This window comes from Myxocyprinus asiaticus, chromosome 2 (genome assembly GCF_019703515.2).
Source record: "Myxocyprinus asiaticus isolate MX2 ecotype Aquarium Trade chromosome 2, UBuf_Myxa_2, whole genome shotgun sequence".
Classification (NCBI taxonomy): domain Eukaryota; kingdom Metazoa; phylum Chordata; class Actinopteri; order Cypriniformes; family Catostomidae; genus Myxocyprinus; species Myxocyprinus asiaticus.
In genome coordinates, this window is record NC_059345.1 from 50679683 (window position 1) to 50699032 (window position 19350).

The following is a 19350-nucleotide window of genomic DNA, read 5'->3' on the forward strand; positions in this document are numbered from 1 at the left end:
GAAATCTGCTCAGAGTCAAACATTACATAAATTACTCCTCTCCTGTTGAATCTGATCATTTTAAGGTTAATTTGTTGATAATGGTTTGTAAAATATTCTGAAGTTAAAGTTTGTTTTGAAGGGAGAGACGGAAGGGTGGGAAGATTTCTTTAATCAGCCTACAACGCAGACTGTTCACGCTCAGTGCTCAAAGAAAATCAAACATATTACAGGAAGAGGAAAGTTTGATTAGTTTGCCACTTTTTCCATAAGAATTAAAAGGAGATATTATGAATTTCCGAGTTTTTAACTATGTTTTGAACTATTATGAGCTATTATGTCTTAAAAGTGATTATGACTTTTCACTTTTCAATAATCTGTCATGTTTAAAAAATAACCCTAATCCCAGCTAATCCTAAAACTAATTTATAATAAAAATTAGACCATTTGCAAAATATAATTTTCGGTCAATAGAGGTGAATCTAAGCAACTGCTGCGTAATGGCCTCAAAATGTTACATCTGTCTCGAAGAAACAGATAGCTGTCCTTCTACGTCATTTGTGGTTGTTGAAGGATTACGGGGCATTACGTGGGTTCATTAAAAGAATAGTTCACCCCAAAATGAAAATTCTCTCATCATTTACTCACCCTTATGCCATCCCAGATGTGTATGACTTTCTGTCTTCTGCTGAACACAAATGAAGATTTTTAGAAGAATAGCTCCATACAATGCAAGTGAATGGTTACAAAACTTTGAAGGTCCAAAAAGCACATAAAGGCAGCTTAAAAGTATCCATAAAACTCCAGTGGTTTAATCCATATCTTCAGAAGTGATATGGTAGGTGTGGGTGAGAAACAGATCATTAATTAAGTCTTTTAACTATCAATCTCCACTTTCACTTCCACATTCTTCTTCTTTTGTCTTTAGCGGTTTGCATTCTTTGTGCATATCGCCACCTACTGGGCAGGAAGGAGAATTTATAGTAAAAAATGACTTAAATATTGATTTGTTTCTAACCCACACCTATCATATCACTTCTGCAGACATGGATTAAACTACTGGAGTCGTATGGATTACTTTTACACTGCCTTTATGTGCTTTTGGAGCTTCAAAGAGAGTGATATAATTATTATAGATACTGTATCAAGATCCTGTTCCTGCTATAAATTGTAATTGTTGAAGTGTTGCTGTGTATATTTCCATGTAAACATTTTCAAACTGCCCAAGCTATCTCATAAGAGTGATTAATGATAAACGCTCTGAAAAATGAACAGATTTTGTAGTGCTTCACGTTCATCATTGTGTTAATTTGGGAAATCATACTGTACAATGTGAAATATGATAGATGAAGGGGCAACATGCATTAGAAAACATGCAGAGAGCACAAAGCAAATTTCTCTCTCTTTCTCTTTCACCTTTCTTCATTTTCATCTTTCTTTCATTCATCTTCCCTTTGATGGGCATGGGTGAAGAAACCATGGATGATGATTACCCTTTAGCTCAGTGAAGGTGACTTTCACCATAAAATTCCTGTTGTTTTTTTTTGTTTGTTTTTTTTGTTTGTTTTTTTGTAAAAGACCTCAAACAGAGAAATTCTTATGTAGATAAATGTGATCAATGTATAGGCCTACAAACTTTCCCTCTTAAAGGAATATTGCTAGTTCAATACAAGTTTAGCTCAGTCGACAGCATATGTGGCATAATGTTGATTACCACAGAAAAATAATTTCGACTTGTCCCTCCTTTTCTATAAAAAAAATAGCAAAAATCGAGGTTACAGTGAGGCACTTTAAATGGAAGTGAATGGGACCAATTTTTTAAGGGTTTAAAGGCAGAAATATGAAGCTTATAATTTAAAAAAAAAAGCACTTACATTAATTCTTCTGTTAAAACTTGTGTATTATTTGAGCTGTAAAGTTGTTTAAATCATCATCTTTACAGCTTTAGGGTTTGTTGGCATTACATCGTCATTGCAACAAAGTTTTAAAATTGGCTATAACTTTACACAGAAAAGGTTAGTAAGTGATTTTATCATGCTATAATCATGTTAACCCACATATTGTTTATGTCTTGTGGCTATAATTTTGAAACAGTGAGTATTTCAACGTTTACAGATTGGTCTCATTCACTTCCATTGTAAGTGCCTCACTGTAACCCAAATAAAGTATCAAAATTTATTTTTGTGGTAATCAATATTACGCCACAAATGCTGCCAATTGACCTAACTTGTATTGAACCCGGAATATTCCTTTAAAGGGTTAGTGACACAAAACATAAATTTGATGTTGTCATTTGCTCACTTTCATGATGTTTCAAACCTGTATTCCTTTCCATTAATTTTTGTGTTCTATATGAATACAAAAAGAGATACTAGGCAGAATGTTAGGGACTGACAGCCTCAGTCACCTTTCACTTACATGTATTGGTAAAAGATATGTGAAAGTGAATGGTGACTGAGGCTGTAACATCTCCTTTTGTGCTCCACAGAAGAAAGCCATGCATGTTTGAAACAACATGGTGGTGAGTAAATAATTACAGAAGTGACAGAACATGTTTGGATGAACTATCCCTTTAAGAGAGAGAGAGAGAGAAGGTTTGTTCACACTAAAATGAAGAAAAGTGGATTTGTATGCCCTGTGCCTTTGGACCTCAGCTGCTGCAGTTGGGTGTGATGACTCCGTCATTGCCAAAGCCAATTTAGGCTGCAATGCCCTCTTCAGGACACCTCTAAAACAGGCCACTCATAACTGCAATCACATTCTCATGGATTTTTTTTCTCTGATGTGCATTTGGCAGCAAAGGCAATACCAACCAAGACACTGTTATTAGATTCTTATTTAATTTAGCCAACAAAACGAAATACCATGCTGTGGAAAAATTGCATTTTGAAGTACTATGTCAAAGCAAAGATCCAATGAATAGCAACATAATTCTTGTGTTTGCAAATATATGTACATTTTTGTGTATATTTGCCAGAGGATATATGACTCCTCACCAGTTTTGACAAATTCCAATCAGGAGAACAGGTAGTAAACACAATACCATTTTTAAGTCCTCTCTAGTATTTGTACATGAATTTGGTTTTCATTAATTTCATTGGTTTTTGAAAGCTAAATCCAAAGCTCTAGCTTATCACAGAGTGTTTGCAAACTCTGTTCAAAGCAAACTCTTTGCTGTTTCACCAGCATATTCAGGCATATCCTCCTACTAGTCAGACATCATCTAAATATAAACTTGCATTTTACCAGCTCATCTTTTCTATGTGTGCTCTTTAGACTGCTTCAGTTTGTGGGTGAAAATGTGGTAAACTTGCATTCATTAGAAGCTGTCAAACAAAGTTACAGGTATCACATGGTTGCCAGGCAGCAGTACACGTATCTATGCATCTTCCAATTCAAAAACAAAAAAAATGAGAATCTATTCAGCTGCTCTTTAATTTACCACCACATAAAATAGGCTTAAGACAGAATAAATATATACTGCTCATCCTTAATTACAATTAGAGAGAGATGTTTCTGGGGTAAATAATTACTACATATGGCACAAATTGTTAGCAATTAGGAGACTCTGGTGCAAGCAGAAATAATTAAGTCTGCACTGCCTAAATAATTGCACCGTGGCTATTACACAGAATGCTGCGTTGCAATTGTAGTCCTTTTGAACCAATGCAATAACATTAACCCAAGCTCCATTGTTAACCCCTGACTGAATGCATACAAATGCTTTAAGACTACACACTTCGCTTATTACCTTTAACTGTTCATTTGTGATCTAAAAGTGCTTTTTCATGAAGCATGGGTGTTGGTTTGATGTTTATTTGTAGTCTGACTTTGCCATTCTTTGTTTGCTATTAATATTGGATAAAGTGTTGCACAAGCAGCCTTCAGCTACCAGTTTGGGCAAATTTCACTTGCTCACTAAAGCCTGACTGAATTGGATTGTGTCATTCCAAACAGTCTTGCATTTTTTAGAGGGTGGATTTCAAATTCTGAGGCCCTCACTATGCACCATGTTGCCAGATAGCCTATGTGCATCTTCGGAGGATCCAAATTTGTCACTTCAGTCAAACTCTTGTGCCCTGGGTTTTGCCCAGAGAGCATTCTTAAATTGAGCTCAACAGGCTGTCAGAAAACAGGAAACCTAAAACATTCACATACGACTTCCACCAGACAGACTATCAATGTTTCAGTTTGGTCTTGTCACCGCAGGATACGTCACTCCAGCTGAGAGCAATGGCCGTGATCTGACAGCCAATAAACACCCTCACCAAGGTCCTGTGCCTCGCACACAAAAGCCAGTCAAAATCGACAATGCTAAGGTGACACATTGAGCCCCATAAAAGTATTTGTGTGCTTTTTATGAGCTTTTTGTCAAGTGTTTATGGGCCTGATCTGAGGTACTACATCAAATGCATATCACAGTAAATCAAACATGACTTTTTGCCACCTTTGAGATAAAAGACACTGAGAGTGCTTGCAATCTGTTCACTTAAAAAAAAAAAAAAAAAAGGTTATAATGAGAAGGTTATAAGTCAGTGCAGTTGCACTGCAAGCATTTGAGGAAAAGAAATACAACTAAAATTATCATTTTAATGGGACTGTTCACCCAAAAATAAAAATGTTCTCATCATTTACTCACTCTCATCCCATACCAGATGTGTATGACTTTCTTTACTGTTGAACACAAACAAAGATTTCAGAAGAATATCTCAGTTCTGTAGGTCCATACAGTGCAACTGAATGGTGACCAAAACTCCAAGAGTTGCCTTTGGGTGAGAACAGACCAAAATATAACTCCTTTTTCACTATACATCTTGACAGCAGTCTCCTTGGCGATTATGATTTCTAGCCCGATTACACTTCCTATAGCACCATCTAGCGTTCTGCACATGTGTCAAACACTAGGAAGTGTAATCGAGCTTGAAATCATGATTGTGCCTGGAGGATGCTGTCAAGATGTACAGTGAAAAAGGAGGTAAATTTTGGTCTGTTCTCACCCTAAACCAGCTGAATTGCTTCAAAAGACATTGATCAAACCACTGGAGTTTTATGGATTAGCCTACTTTTATGCTGACCTTATCTCCTTTTGAAGCTTTTAGAGTTCTGGTCACCAGAACTTGGTCACTTGCATTGTATGGACCTACAGAGCTGAAATATTCTTCTAAAAATCTTTGTGTTCAGCAGAAGAAAGTCAAGAAAGATTTCACCTAGAAATACACTAGATTGTAAGGAAAGGCAGAGAGGGTTGGTTTTAAAGGAGCATAGGCTGTTATGGGGTTACTCTGAAGGTTAGTGATTGAGGTTAGCAACTATGACAGGCCCATTAGCTCTAACATCTCTACCTGCTGACACATCACTGCCTAGCAGCAATGAGTAAATTTGATTTAACATTGCATCCAGCCTCCACACACTTCCTGTCCCCCCAACCCAAACCCAAATCAAGAACTGCACAGGTTCCAGTTGCGGTAGGCTGTTTCTTTCTCCCGCATGTAATAAAAGCTGATTGGAGTTGAAACAGTTGGCCGGTTCTACCCTCCTTCACAGCTGCTGGATTAGAGGCTGAAGCCCATCATCTGTGAAATGAAATTTCAGATGACCGAACAAGGACATTTTGAGGTGGAAAGTGTATGTCAAGTGAAAGAGGACAGAAGGTAGAAGGGGGCACAAGACACAATATGCAAGTCACACATCACAGGTAAAAGGTTCACAAATTATATGATAAAAATGTATCAGTTAAGTGCTAACAAGACATACTGCATTGCAAGATATGAAGCACATGCATCTGTAAAGATAGACAAAAGATAGATTTAATCCAGAGTAGATGTTTCAGTGTTCTGCTGTAGTGTTGATATAAACTTGGTGTGCATATGTATATTAAAACGTGTGTGCCATTCTGTTATAAGACATGCAAAAACCAATGGCCTTTGGCATAACTGACATCAAACCTGGTGCGACACATATTGATGTACCATATTTAAATACATGAGAGCACGAAGGAGATTTAAAGAGGTCATGAAGTGCTATTTTTTATAATTGTATTATCTTCCCTGAGGTCCAATGATAATGTTATAAAAGTTTTTTTGCACCAAAACGGTCACAATTTAGTAATACATGTTCATTTTCCACCCTATTTTTGGCCCTCTGTCTGAAACGCTCGGTTTTGGCCTATGCGCCCCCTTAAAACTTTATAGTAAATGCCTACTGTTATGATTGGCTAACATCATGCAGCCCCTCAAATTCAGAAAGCTCAGTCGGAAGAGAATGAACAAGCCCCTCAACATTATAAAACAAAATTTCATGGTTTACACATAACGCACATCCAACACATTGCATCCTAATACATTAAACTGTTCATCTCAAGCATAACTGTTAACACTCAGCACCATAAACTATCAAACAGTCATGACATTTGAAATATTCATTAATGAAACGGTTTACTTACGTTTTTGATTGTGTCCAAGTGTTTTTGCCCCATTCTTCAATAACAGTTTCTTTGCAAAGCTTGAATCATATTATGATTGGTTCACAAGCAATCCATGCTGACATGAGCCAAAAACAAAAACAAAAAAATGCACACTTCATAGTCCAAAAAACGGTGAAATGACACATACACATCACCGGAAACACATCGAAATGGTCAAAGACGTCCTTCTAATCTATGTTTACATAAACCAACAATTAAAAATAGCGCAAATGGGTGAAAGAATGTGTCCATGAGAGAGGCTGCAGCTGAATGAGAGAATTGCTTCTTCCTTTCAGAATTGTAACTTGACAACGCGTCTTTTAAAAGCGGCGAGATACATGGCAGCGGTCAAAGAGTCTGTGTAGTTCATGTTTATATACAAAATAATTAAAAATAGTCCAGATGGGTCCCTTTGGTGTCCAGGAATAGTTAGCCACACAAGGCCTGCTCTCTTGACTTGAACTGTGTGCCAGTGGGCAGGGCCTAGGGTGCGATGACTCATGTTGTGGGATGTGCAAATACAAATGAGCAATGTTTCATGACGTCACTAACAGATATCAAAACAAGACATTTCAGCAGGGTGGCAAGCAACTATAGATGCTTTTTTTAGACTGGGGAGGAAGTTTTGAGTTCTGAAATTTACAGTATGTTTTTATAGTAGTTACCTCTTTTGCTGTTCCGGTTGCTGCTACCTACATTGGCTACCTGTTAAATTTCATATTAATTTTAAAATTCTGTTAACTACATACAAAGCTTTGAATGATCTAGCTCCACAGTACTTAAGTGACATTCTGTCATGCTATATTCCATCACTTTCATTACGATCACAAAATTCTGGCCTGTTAATAGTTTCTAGAATATCAAAATCCACAAAAGGAGGTAGATAATTTTCCTATTTGGCTCCTAAACTATGGAATAGTCTCCCTAACACTATTCGTGATGCAGACACACTCACTCAGTTTAAGTCTAGACTAAAGACTCCTGCACCTAATTTATCCATCAACTCACAATTAGGCTGCTTAAGTTTGGTCTGCCGGAACCAGAAACATTTCTCATAATCTATAACTCTGCAATAAATTGAATGGCATCTACGCTAATATTATTCTATTTGTTTCCCTGTCTCAACCTCGGGATTCATATCCCAAGGTTACCAGATCCAGCTCCGTTCCTGCTTCGTGTCAGACTCCACTGCTACATGTCGCTGAATAATGACGACAAACTACAGACGGTACTAGCCAGACATCACTTCAATCATTTATGATGGACTTTAGAGGATGAACTGATGCCAACTCCAATTGTAAGACATCGGATACTTCATATGCCACTGCCTGAACCTTGGACTTAGGATGAACCCCACTGAACCTCACCAAAACGACCTGCCGGTTGAACTGTGATGCACCTCATTGATCTCTACCTGCATCACCTTTGTTTATTGATGGACTACACTCTTGAAATGGAATACACTATATGGACAAAAGTATTGGGACACCTACACATTACACCTACAGGAGCTTTTATGACATCCCATTCTAAATCCATAGGCATTAATATCGAGTTGGTCCCCCCTTTGCAGCTATAACAGCTTCCACTCTTCTGGGAAGGCTTTCTACAAGATTTTGGAGTGTGTCTGTTGGAATTTTTGCCGATTCTTCCAGAAGAGCATTTGTGAGGTCAGACACTGATGTTGGACGAGAGGGCCTGGCTCACAATCTCCATTCTAGTTCATCCCAAAGGTGTTTGATAGGGTTGAGGTCAGGGCTCTGTGCGGGCCAGTCAAGTTCTTCCACACCAAACTCATCCAACCATGCCTTTATGGACCTTGATTTGTGCACTGGGGCACAGTCGTGCTGGAACAGAAAAGGGCCTTCCCCAAACTGTTGGAAGCATAGAATTTTCCAAAATGTCTTGGTAAACTGAGGCATTAACATTTCCCTTCAGTGGAACTAAGGGGCCTAGGCCAACCCCAGGAAAACAACCCAATATCATTATCCCTCCTCCACCAAACTTTACAATTGGCACAATGCAGTCAGGCAAGAAACGTTCCAGAGTCCAGTGGCGGCGTGCTTTACACCACTCCATCTGACGCTTGGCATTGTGCTTGGTGATGTAAGGCTTGCATACAGCTGCTCGACCATGGAAACCCATGCCATGAAGCTCCCGGCACACAGTTTTTGTGCTGATGTTAATGCCAGAGGAGGTTTGGAACTGTGCAGTTATTGAGTCAGCAGAGCGTTGGCGACTTTTACGCACTATGAACCTCAGCACTCGGCGACCCCGCTCTGTAACTTTACGTGGTCTGCCACTTCGTGGCTGAGTTGCTGTGGTTCCTAAACACTTCCACTTTGCAATAATACCACTTACAGTTGATCGTGGAATATCTAGGAGGGAAGAAATTTCATGAACTGACTTGTTGCAATGGTGGCATCCTATTACAGTACCTCGCTCAAATTCAGTGAGCTCTTTAGAATGACCTATTCTTTCACAAATGTTTGTAAAGGCAGACTGCATGGCTAGGTGCCATAATTTATTATTATCACCTGTGGCAATGGGACTGAATGAAACACCTGATTTCAGTGATTAAGAGGTGTGGCCCAATACTTTTGTCCATATAGTGCATATATAAACAAAGGACAAAGATCTACTGATGAAGTAGAACATATTTAGAAAATAAAAAAACAAACCAGCCTCAATGTTAATTGTGTTTTATTTCAGATACCCTATGTAATTCATAAATACCAACATACCTTCAAGACATACTGCGCAATAATTTGGTTATTCCCTGGTTTCCCTTCATTCATGATTATAATGTAGTTACAACTCATTTCAAACATACATTTAGTGATTAAACAATACTCGACATGTCTTTGCAATAAAGAGTCCCCTTCATACTTTGTGGTTTTTGTACATCATTCATCAAACAGATATATAATAGTTCAAAATCTCAAAATATCTGTATAATATTCTGTGAATTGTGCAGGACACTTTTAACCTGCTGTGTAATGTCCTCTACACATATACTAAGTACATTTACGTCAATTGACTGTATATTGTAAATAAGAATAGTTATGTTAGGCAATACACTTATAAATCAAAAGCAGATCTGCAAAAGTGTGTTATGCAATGGAGAATGATTAAATTCAGGATGCAATTAAGTTCTGAGAGGTAAAAAATGTATTTACTATCTAAAAATAAAAGAGCTGATATTGAGACAATTAATCAATTAAGAATAAAATAAGACAAACATTCAGGGTTGCGCATGGTAAATTCCCAAACCTCAGACCCTTTACCTATATATGAAAAGACGATTAGAAGAACAGGAGGCAAAAGGTACAAAAAGTGCAACGATTGCTGTTTATAAGGCTGCGTTTCACAGAGATTTAGGGTTTTGGTCCTGGTAATATTACAGTTACCCTTCACATCATTCTATACTGATAAACACTGTGATTTAGGTTAGTGTCTGGAAAAGGAGAATCCAAAGCCTCCAGTACTTGGATGGATAAAATGCAGGGTCCTTGCCATACAGTACAAGTGGTATAACTAAGATGGTCAGAGACTATTTGGGCAGGTCAGTACAAGTCACTGAGACCTGCTATTTTCCTGGCCTTCTGCATCAAGGCTCGCAACTGGAACTGTTTTCTGGAGAGAAGCCTTACATGCTGCAAACAACCACAAACACACAAAACAGAATCGTCATCTGTCATATTCTGGTTTGTGTTTTACAGCTCGGCCAAAATGACAATGAAAAAAATTAAAGAATGGCTGTAGACTCACCTTGAGGAAGACATCCAAGTCAATGACATCTCTGTGTAATGCTTCACCCAGGTAGAAGATAGTATCTTCTATGGCATTTTCCTCAGCATAGAGGTTCAGAATCTGCTTATAGAGTGGAGCAGTGGGTACAATCACATCATCAATGTCATTGTCCTCTGACTGGTTATCCATTTTCCCCAAGGCAACAGTCAGCTCCTCATCTTTCTGCTTAAGGAGCTCAATGTTTCGGTCCACATCAGTCTGCAATTCAACAGAAATCTTTAGTACCAATTTTCAAGCAGATACCTTCTTTTCAAAGTGACTTATTAGATTGTTTATACAGTGCCTGTAGAAAGTCATCATACCTTGTCAAAATCCTTATCGTTTGTCACATTACACCATGGAAATGTAAATAAATTCAATCTATCCTTTTCCAGTTTATTTACATATTATAACCTTCAACATCAAAGTGGAAATAACATGCAAACAAATTCTCAACAATTTGTAAAAATTAATTACTAAAATACCTGGTTAAGATAAGTGATCAGCCCCCTATGAGCAGCCATTACAAACTTGCTCAGGTTCAAGCAATCACCGTTCAGATCACATCTGAAGTGACCCCCACCTGACATCAATTGTAGGGGTTTTGATTACTTCAGGATAAAACCGGCAGTTCCATGGGGATTCCATTACTAGAAGTGCATGGTAATGAATTCAAGAGTTTACCATAGTTGGAAAGGTGCTTTTAAAAGGGCTCCGGGATAAAAAAAAAGATTTCAAAGGATTTACTATCCCTGTGAGTACCGCTCAGAGCATTATTAAGAAGTGGAAAGTGCATGGCACCACCAAAACTTTGCTTAGATCGGGCCGTCCCTCCAAACTGGATGACCGTGCCAGGAGGATATTGATCAGGGAAGCTATCAAGAGGCCAAAGGCAACTCTGAAGGATTTACAAGCCTTTATGGCTGATATTAATCGGTCTGTGCATTTGACAACAATCTCAGAAGCTTAACACAAAGCTGGCCTGTATGGCAGGGTGGCAAGGAAGAAGCCTCTTCTGAAAGTGTCACACTAAGTCTTGATTGCACTTTGTGGAAAAAAACACTTGGAGGATTCTGATGCAATGTGGCAAAATGTTTTATGGTCAGATGAGACAGAAATTATGCTATATTTGGAGAAAACCAAACACAGCATACCACCCAGAACCTACCAAACAAACTGTGAAGCATGGTGGTGGCAACATTATGTTGTGGGGGTGTTTCTCTTCACCGGGGACTGGGCAATTGGTTAGGACTGAAGTGAAAATAGATGCTGCCATGTACACCCAAATTTTTTAGGATAATCTGTGGCCCTCTGCTCAACAACTGAAGATGGGCAGGTGGTTGACCTTTCAGCACAACAATGACCCTAAACACACTGCCAAAAAAACAATGCAGTGGCTTAAGGATAGGAAGGTCAAAGTCCTTGAGTGGCCTAGTCAGAACCCTGACCTCGTGGATGGACTTGAAGAGAGCAGTCCATCGCCGCTCACCCTGCAATTTGACTGAACTCAAACAATTCTGCAAGGAAGAATGGGTAAATATTACCCAATCTAGTTGCATGAAGCTAGTACATACACATCCAAACAGACTGATGGCTGTCATTAAAGCAAAAGGTAGCTCTAAAAAGTACTGAATCCCTTGATCCCTTTTCAAACCCTGTTATCCTAGTTTTTCATCTTTAATATATATTTAGAACTGTTGCCTTTTTGTTTTTGGTTACTAGAATTTTATAAGGCAAAATTTGTAAAGAAAGCTGGAAAAACATTTTTTTTATTGTTTTGATTTCAGGCTGTAAGACAAAAAAAAGTGACTATTCCAAATGGGTATGATGATTTTCTATAGACACTGTGAATTAGGGTCCAAAAGTCTGAGACCACATTTAAAATCTGGGATTTTTTTATTATTTTTTATTAAATTATTATTTTTTTATAAAAGTTGATAAATAAAAAATGTTTAAGTTTTTCCACTATTTCCAGAACACTAATCAAATGCAAGAAAATTTGTGACATTGACCATATTCTTTGTACAAAAGGTCAATTTTCCTTGATTCTATTGAAGCGCACAAAATGCTCCTCTGAACATTCTCCAATCATGTTAGGATAACATGTATCATCATGTTTTACACAAACTTGTGAAGTCCATGCCAGCTCAAGTGTACGCTTAAAGCAAAGGGGAAACATATGAAATATTAAGAAATGTAAAAATGTATTAAACTTTTCACTCAAACTGTTATGCTGTTAATATATTTTGTAACTTGAAATAAAAACATGCAAAATATTTTCACTAGTGATCTCAGACTCTTGAACACCACTGCAAAGGAGTAATGTTTCACCACTTTCAATTGTTATAGTACAATGTATTTTGACTCTTGTACCATCTCTAGGTCCAGTTTGGTCACCATATCCTCCAGCTTCTGGTGGCCTTTTTTCAGGTCCTCCTCTGTCCGTTTCAGTGCATCCAGCTCTGCCTGAGCTCGATCCATCTCTTCTTTCATCCTCCAGCGCAACTTATCACTTACCGCAGACACCAAAGATGCACGGATTGTGTCCTCTCCGATGGTACCGTAAGCAGTGGGACCTGAAACACAGAGATGAATTAAAGTCATCATGAACACACTGTCAAAGCAAAACTGTTTGCATGTATTTAAAAGCACAGAGCCTCAGTGCCTGTGGATTTGAGTTACAAATTTGATGACTTGCGACTCAACTTAGAAAACATTGAATTGCGACATGACTTGAACTTGAGCCCTCTGACTTGGAAAGACTTTATACCTTCTTAAACCAAAGATCAGAGTTGTACATTTAAAAATGTGCAGCAAATCGGGGGCCTGGGTACCTCAGTGGTAAAAGACGCTGGCTACCACTAGGAGTTTGCCAATTCGAATCCCAGGGCGTGGTGAGTGACTCCAGCCAGGTCTCCTAAGCAACCAAATTGGACCGGTTGCTAGGGAGGGTAGAAACACGTGGGGTAACATCCTCGTGGTCGCTATAATGTGGTTTGTTCTCAGTGGGGCGCATGGTGAGTTGAGCGTGGATGCCGCGGTGGATGGCGTGAAGCCTCCACACACGCTATGTCTCCGTGGCAACGCGCTCAACAAGCCACGTGAAAAGATGCGTAGGTTGGCGGTCTCAGACGCGGAGGCAGCTGGGATTCGTCCTCCGCCACCCGGACTGAGGCGAATCACTATGCAACCACGAGGACGTAAAAGCGCACAGGGAATTGGGCATTCCGAACTGGGTGAAAAATAAAAAAATAAATTCAACCAATCAGACAACCAACTAATCAACTTCCATGAGAATAGGACCAAGTTTGAAGATTGCATATTCAAGTATGACACAGCCAAAATGATATCAAAGGTAATTTCATTTGAATATAAATAATACAATATCGAGGGCAACAAAAGGATTGCAACATGTAGAACCTGTGGTTAAAAAAATTACAGATGCTTCATCAACAACGTTAAATTTTGTGAGGCATCTGAAAACCCACAGACAGGGGTGAGTTGACATTGTTAACTGTTACACCTCAGCTATGGTTGAGTAGCATTTAATTGATCATGTTAGCTGGGTTAGCTTGCTAGCTACTTAGTTCCACAGACCACAGTGCACTGCAACAACAGTTTTGACGCAAGTTATTTTGCATGCTTCATTGCTAAAATTAGCTAAAAGATGCACTATGGACCAACGGTTGCCACTTGTCCCGTAAAATATGGGATCATCCTGTATTTAAAGATGAAATGATGCATCCCATATCAAATCAATATGGCACAAGATATGTCCCGTACTTAAGCTGGTCAGATGGTGTCACGGTGAAATCGAGATAGTTCATTTAACATTAAGTAGGAAACTTTGCCTAAGGTGGGTAAGGGGTCTTCTGAAAAGTCCACACATTGTGCTAAAATGTGCTAATACTGTGGAGAGTGTAATTACTATAGTAATTAATACTCGGACACTAATTTGGTCAAAGAGCACTAATGACTTGTTTAAGACTTCACGCTTCAAGTTGAGGACTTAGGACTTGACTTGAGACTTGAATACAAAGACTTGATACTTACTTTTGACTTGCAAAACAATGACTTGGTCCCACCTCTGCTGATTATCCTCTTTTGATTCTTGATTTCACTGTGGACATAAGTAACTAGCTCATGTAACATGTGTTCTCACCGACTGTGGTGACAGGAGACACTGGAGTATAGACAGGAGCAGTTGTAGTGGGGTATCCAGAAACTGATGCAGGATAAGGATAGCCCTGAAAACCACTGTCAAAGGGAAGTAAAATACATGGTAAATCAAGTGCATAATGGAGATAAACCACTTAATGGCTGATTGCTGGTGAGACTTGTGGGAAGGGGTTGACTTTTTTAAATGAAGTATCATTATTTTACATGCTGACTGGTACACTCAAACACTTACCCTGTATTGGTATTCGTAGCATGACTTTGGCTAAATGGCAAGCCTGGTGTGTTTGGCATATAAGCAGCTGGAAAAACATGCAGTAGTTTAAATACCCATAAAAATGTTATGCAAATCAAAAATGTCTTATCTATCAGATCCAAAATATCGTTACACCAAAATGGTTTGATACAGGTTTAAACTTACTGTTGGGTGGGCCAGCTACTGGGAATGCTGGGTAAGATGTCTGAGTGCTGGGCCTTGAGAAGACAGGTGGTTCCTCTCCAAACACCACAATCATCACCTGGATCAGTCCAAACAAATCTGACTGAGGCTAAAGACAGTAAATAATATAAAAAAAGAGAGTTTGAACAGACATGTACATAATATGCATGCATGTAAAACAATGTGCTCCAAAAACAATCTTGTGTAAGTTTATGCCCTCCTAAATTTAACAGAAAATGATCTGGGAAATAAAATGGGTGCGAGGACACCAATAAAAATAACACAAGACACTCACAGCTTTCCATTCATGCAGGTAAGGGAGGTAGACCTTTCCATTAGCATCAACATGTTTCCCTGTTTTGATCATCATGGCACTGGTGGGTTTGACAAAACAGATGGGAGGATTGTAGGGATAGGTGTCGAGAAGCCACAGGCAGACGGGAATGTTATACACATTTCCTACAGATGAGGAAAATTTTAAATCGGGAAAAGCATCAAACCTAAAGAAGCTACTGTCTTGATAGTCTTAGATATGTCTTGGTTGTAATAGTCACTGTGTAGTATAGGTTTAGTTATATCAACACTACTACAGAAATATAATGGAGTTTGTGAAGAGCTGATGATGAGTATATCTGAACAATGAGAAAATCAGTTGCAATGAGAGTCTGAAGAGTGGGGAAATATGTCATGAAGGCATTGCTCTCTATACCTCGGTAGCCTACTGGCACTGTTCCTGCAAGACTCAGCAGCTCTTTGGTGGAGCCATCATTGAACACTGAAATAAAGAAAGCTAAATTAGTGCAGGACATTATTTGTTTACGAATAAATATTACTTAGTTGATTCAAAAGACTAGATATAACATTTCCAAGCTTAGTCATGCCTCATAAAGTCTGGGATTGAAGTATGCATGTGATAAAAGACAATCAAAACACAAGGTATGGCTTAACAGTGTGTATATATAGTGTATATCAGTAATTCCCAACCGGGGGTACATAAGCAGGTTCCAAGGGGTATATAAATACTTGTAAATAGAACAATTTATACATGCAAACAATAAACACGTAATAAATCATATGTGTGCAATATAACATATGCAATTTCAAGACATCATATTTATTGATGGAATACATGGAATTTGGACATTTTTAAAAAGCTCAAATGTGACCAAAATGAGGAAAAACTAATGATAAAATAAAGTTTGTAAAATTAATATTTTTTATGGTTCAAAGTTAAAGGTCCCCTTTATTTTAACAGCATTAGCTAAGAGATAATTTCTTTCATATGTAAAAAATATGACTGAAATATAACAGTCCTTATATATATACACACATATATATATATATATATATATATATATATATATATATATATATATATATATATATATATATATATATATACATACATACATACATACATACATACATACATACATACATACACACACACACAGTATTGTGCAAAAGTTTTAGGCACTTGTGGAAAATGTTGCATATTGAGGATGTCTTCAAAAATAATGACATAAATAGTTTTCATTTATCACTTAATGTCATACAAAGTCCAGGCCATGCCATCTGTTGTGGGGCTCCTTGTTCTTCTATTCTAATCTTTTCTATTTGCAAAATTAATGTTTGGGAGTCTAACATTTATATTTCCTATTGACCCACTAAAGCTGAAGATATAAATAACCATCTTAAGACAAATGCTTTTGTGAAACATCTTAAGTGCATAAAACATTTGCACAGTACTGTATATACACACTGGTGGCCAAATGTTTGGAATAATGTACAGATTTTGCTCTTATGGAAAGAAATTGGTCCTTTTATTCACCAAAGTGGCATTCAACTGATCACAATGTATAGTCAGGACATTAATAACATGAAAAATTACTATTACAATTTGAAACAAAAATTAATGTCTTAAACTACTTCAAAGAGTTCTCATAATAAAAAAAAAATCCTCCATGTGCAGCAATGACAGCTTTGCAGATCCTTGACATTCTAGCTATCAGTTTGTCCAAATACTCAGGTGATATTTCACCCCACACTTCCTGTAACACTTGCCATAGATGTGGCTGTCTTGTCGGGCACTTCTCACGCACCTTACAGTCTAGCTGATCCCACAAAATCTCAATGGGGTTAAGATCCATAACACTCTTTTCCAATTATCTGCTGTCCAGTGTCTGTGTTTCTTTGCCCACTCTAACCTTTTCTTTTTGTTTTTCTGTTTCAAAAGTGGCTTTTTCTTTGCAATTCTTCCCATAAGACCTGCACCCCTGAGTCTTCTCTTTACTGTTGTACATGAAACTGGTGTTGAGCGGGTAGAATTCAATGAAGCTGTCAGCTGAGGACATGTGATGCGTCTATTTCTCAAACTAGAGACTCTGATGTACTTATCCTCTTGTTTAGTTGTACATCTGGCCTTCCACATCTCTTTCTGTCCTTGTTAGAGCCAGTTGTCCTTTGTCTTTGAAGACTGTAGTGTACACCTTTGTATGAAATCTTCAGTTTCAGTTTCAATCTTCAATTTCAAGCATTGTATAGCCTTCATTCCTCAAAACAATGATTGACTGATGAGTTTCTAGAGAAAGCTGTTTCTTTTTAGTCATTTTTGACCTAATATTGACCTTAAGACATGCGAGTCTATTGCATACTGTGGCAACTCAAAAACAAACACAAAGACAATATTAAGCTTCATTTAATGAATCAAATAGCTTTCAACTGTGTTTGATATAATGGCAAGTGATTTTCTAGTACCAAATTAGCAATTTAGCATGATTACTCAAGGATAAGGTGTTGGAGTGATGGCTGCTGGAAATGGGGCCTGTCTAGATTTGATCAAAAATGACTTTATTTAAATAGTGATGGTGTTGTTTTTAACATCAGTAATGTCCTGACTATACTTTGTGATCAATTGAATGCCACTTTGGGGAATTAAAGTACCAATTTCCTTCCAAAACAGCAATATATATATATATATATATATATATATATATCAATATTAATGATAACGTTAAATATATATATATAGTCTTTGGTACACATCTTTGGTGCTGTGTCGATGAAGGGAAACTTTAGCCTTACTGATGGTGCTGTGGTATAATTATGGAAACAAATGTTGGGAAACACTGATGTGTATATAATGGTCCCATAATAATGAATTAGATGAAACTCTTACCGTAGTTGTCCATCACAGGTTTAAGATCTTTGTACTGAGACGTCACGTTCATTATGTCCCGAACAGTCAGATCCCTGTATTTATAAGTCTGTACAAAGAAAAAGAAGAAAAACAAAAACAAAACATGATTTCCCATATAGTGACAGATGAGCTTTTGTAATCAGGTTCTATGTTATGCAACTGTTTACAAACATACCTTTGACAGATTTTTCCGCAGAGCATTTTCGTTCACAGCCGTCATGCTTAAAATTATTATGAACTAGTGTTGTGTTTTAATGACCACAGTTAAGTTATTTAGATGTTGTTTAAGTTTATGTAAACTCGTAAAGATCAAATCATCGCATCGCATCGTCGGAAACAATCACAGCTGGAAAGCACTAGGTCATTTCCGGTCTGATGACGCTGTAAGTTGTCTAGTAAGTCAGTTCACAGTCGGCCAAAAAAAAAAAAAAAAAGTTCACTGTCGGCCATGTTTGGAACGCTCTCACGATGCTATTTACAGTCATGAGAGTGCTTATCAAGTATCTACTTGAATGGGGAAGACCGAAATATCAAAAACGGTTTGTCAAGATTACGACCAAAGAACATATTTCAAATCAGAAATAAAATAAAATAAAATTTATAATGTTGGAATCATAAATTGTGCTTTCCCCCCCTCTCAGATTACGCTAAAACACGCAATTTTCCCATCTTTTATTGTTAATGCGCATGCGCAGTAGCAAGTTGATTGACAGGCGATGTCTGTATCTAAAAGGTGATTGGCTCTTTTATATATAAGGCGGGACTTCCTTTCTGTATCCGTTGGGCGTTAGAGCTTCTTTTTTGGGCGTTTCAGTTTTTCACATTTATTTAAATAGAAGTGGTCCGTCTCTGCTAAAGATTGACCAGAGCCCTTCTATTAAGCGAACCAACAAGGTTAGCATAGCAATGCGTAACGCTCCGTTCCAGTAGACATACAATTGGCGGTACACTGGCAAGGAGACTTCAGTGTGTTGAATAAACTGCTTTTGTGAGAATACAGTTAATCACTGAATTAATTGACCGCCTGTCAGCTAATCTTCAACATGTTTTACACTAAATAATCATTTTGGAATCAACTTCGTATAGAGTTTACAAAGAAACGTTGATGTTCTCTATAAGAACACTGCCATAAGACATCTCCATGAAAAGATTTTAGTTAAAACTATATAGGATATAGAGAGGTGTTATGTCATGCTTGTTGATTATCTTATATAATATTTGTCAGTGTAACGGGTATGGCCATCAAAAACCTTGGACAGACAATATTAATACAAAAAGCAATATTCAGTAAGTGCCAGAAAT

The 19350-nt window shown here is 37.8% G+C and overlaps 1 protein-coding gene across 1 annotated transcript; it reads right to left on the minus strand.

The window, feature by feature from the left end:
• Window positions 1–9128: 9128 nt before the first annotated feature.
• On the minus strand, window positions 9129–18425 carry LOC127452225 (tumor susceptibility gene 101 protein-like). The gene is made up of 10 exons (XM_051717574.1): window positions 18224–18425; window positions 18028–18115; window positions 15559–15624; window positions 15145–15308; window positions 14832–14958; window positions 14646–14712; window positions 14397–14491; window positions 12608–12810; window positions 10214–10453; window positions 9129–10098 (listed from the first exon to the last, which is right to left on the minus strand). The coding sequence occupies exons 1-10, from the start codon at window positions 18266–18268 to the stop codon at window positions 10009–10011; spliced, it is 1185 nt and encodes a 394-aa protein (XP_051573534.1). The 5' UTR covers window positions 18269–18425; the 3' UTR covers window positions 9129–10008.
• Window positions 18426–19350: the final 925 nt, after the last annotated feature.

Coding starts and splice junctions, on each gene's coding strand:
- LOC127452225 (XM_051717574.1), bottom strand. CDS start 18,268: ATGACGGCTGTGAACGAAAATGCTCTGCGGAAAAATCTGTCAAAG. Junction 14,492..14,645: donor GCTACGAATACCAATACAGG/GTAAGTGTTTGA, acceptor TCCCTTTGACAG/TGGTTTTCAGGGCTATCCTT. Junction 10,099..10,213: donor ACTTGGATGTCTTCCTCAAG/GTGAGTCTACAG, acceptor GGTTGTTTGCAG/CATGTAAGGCTTCTCTCCAG.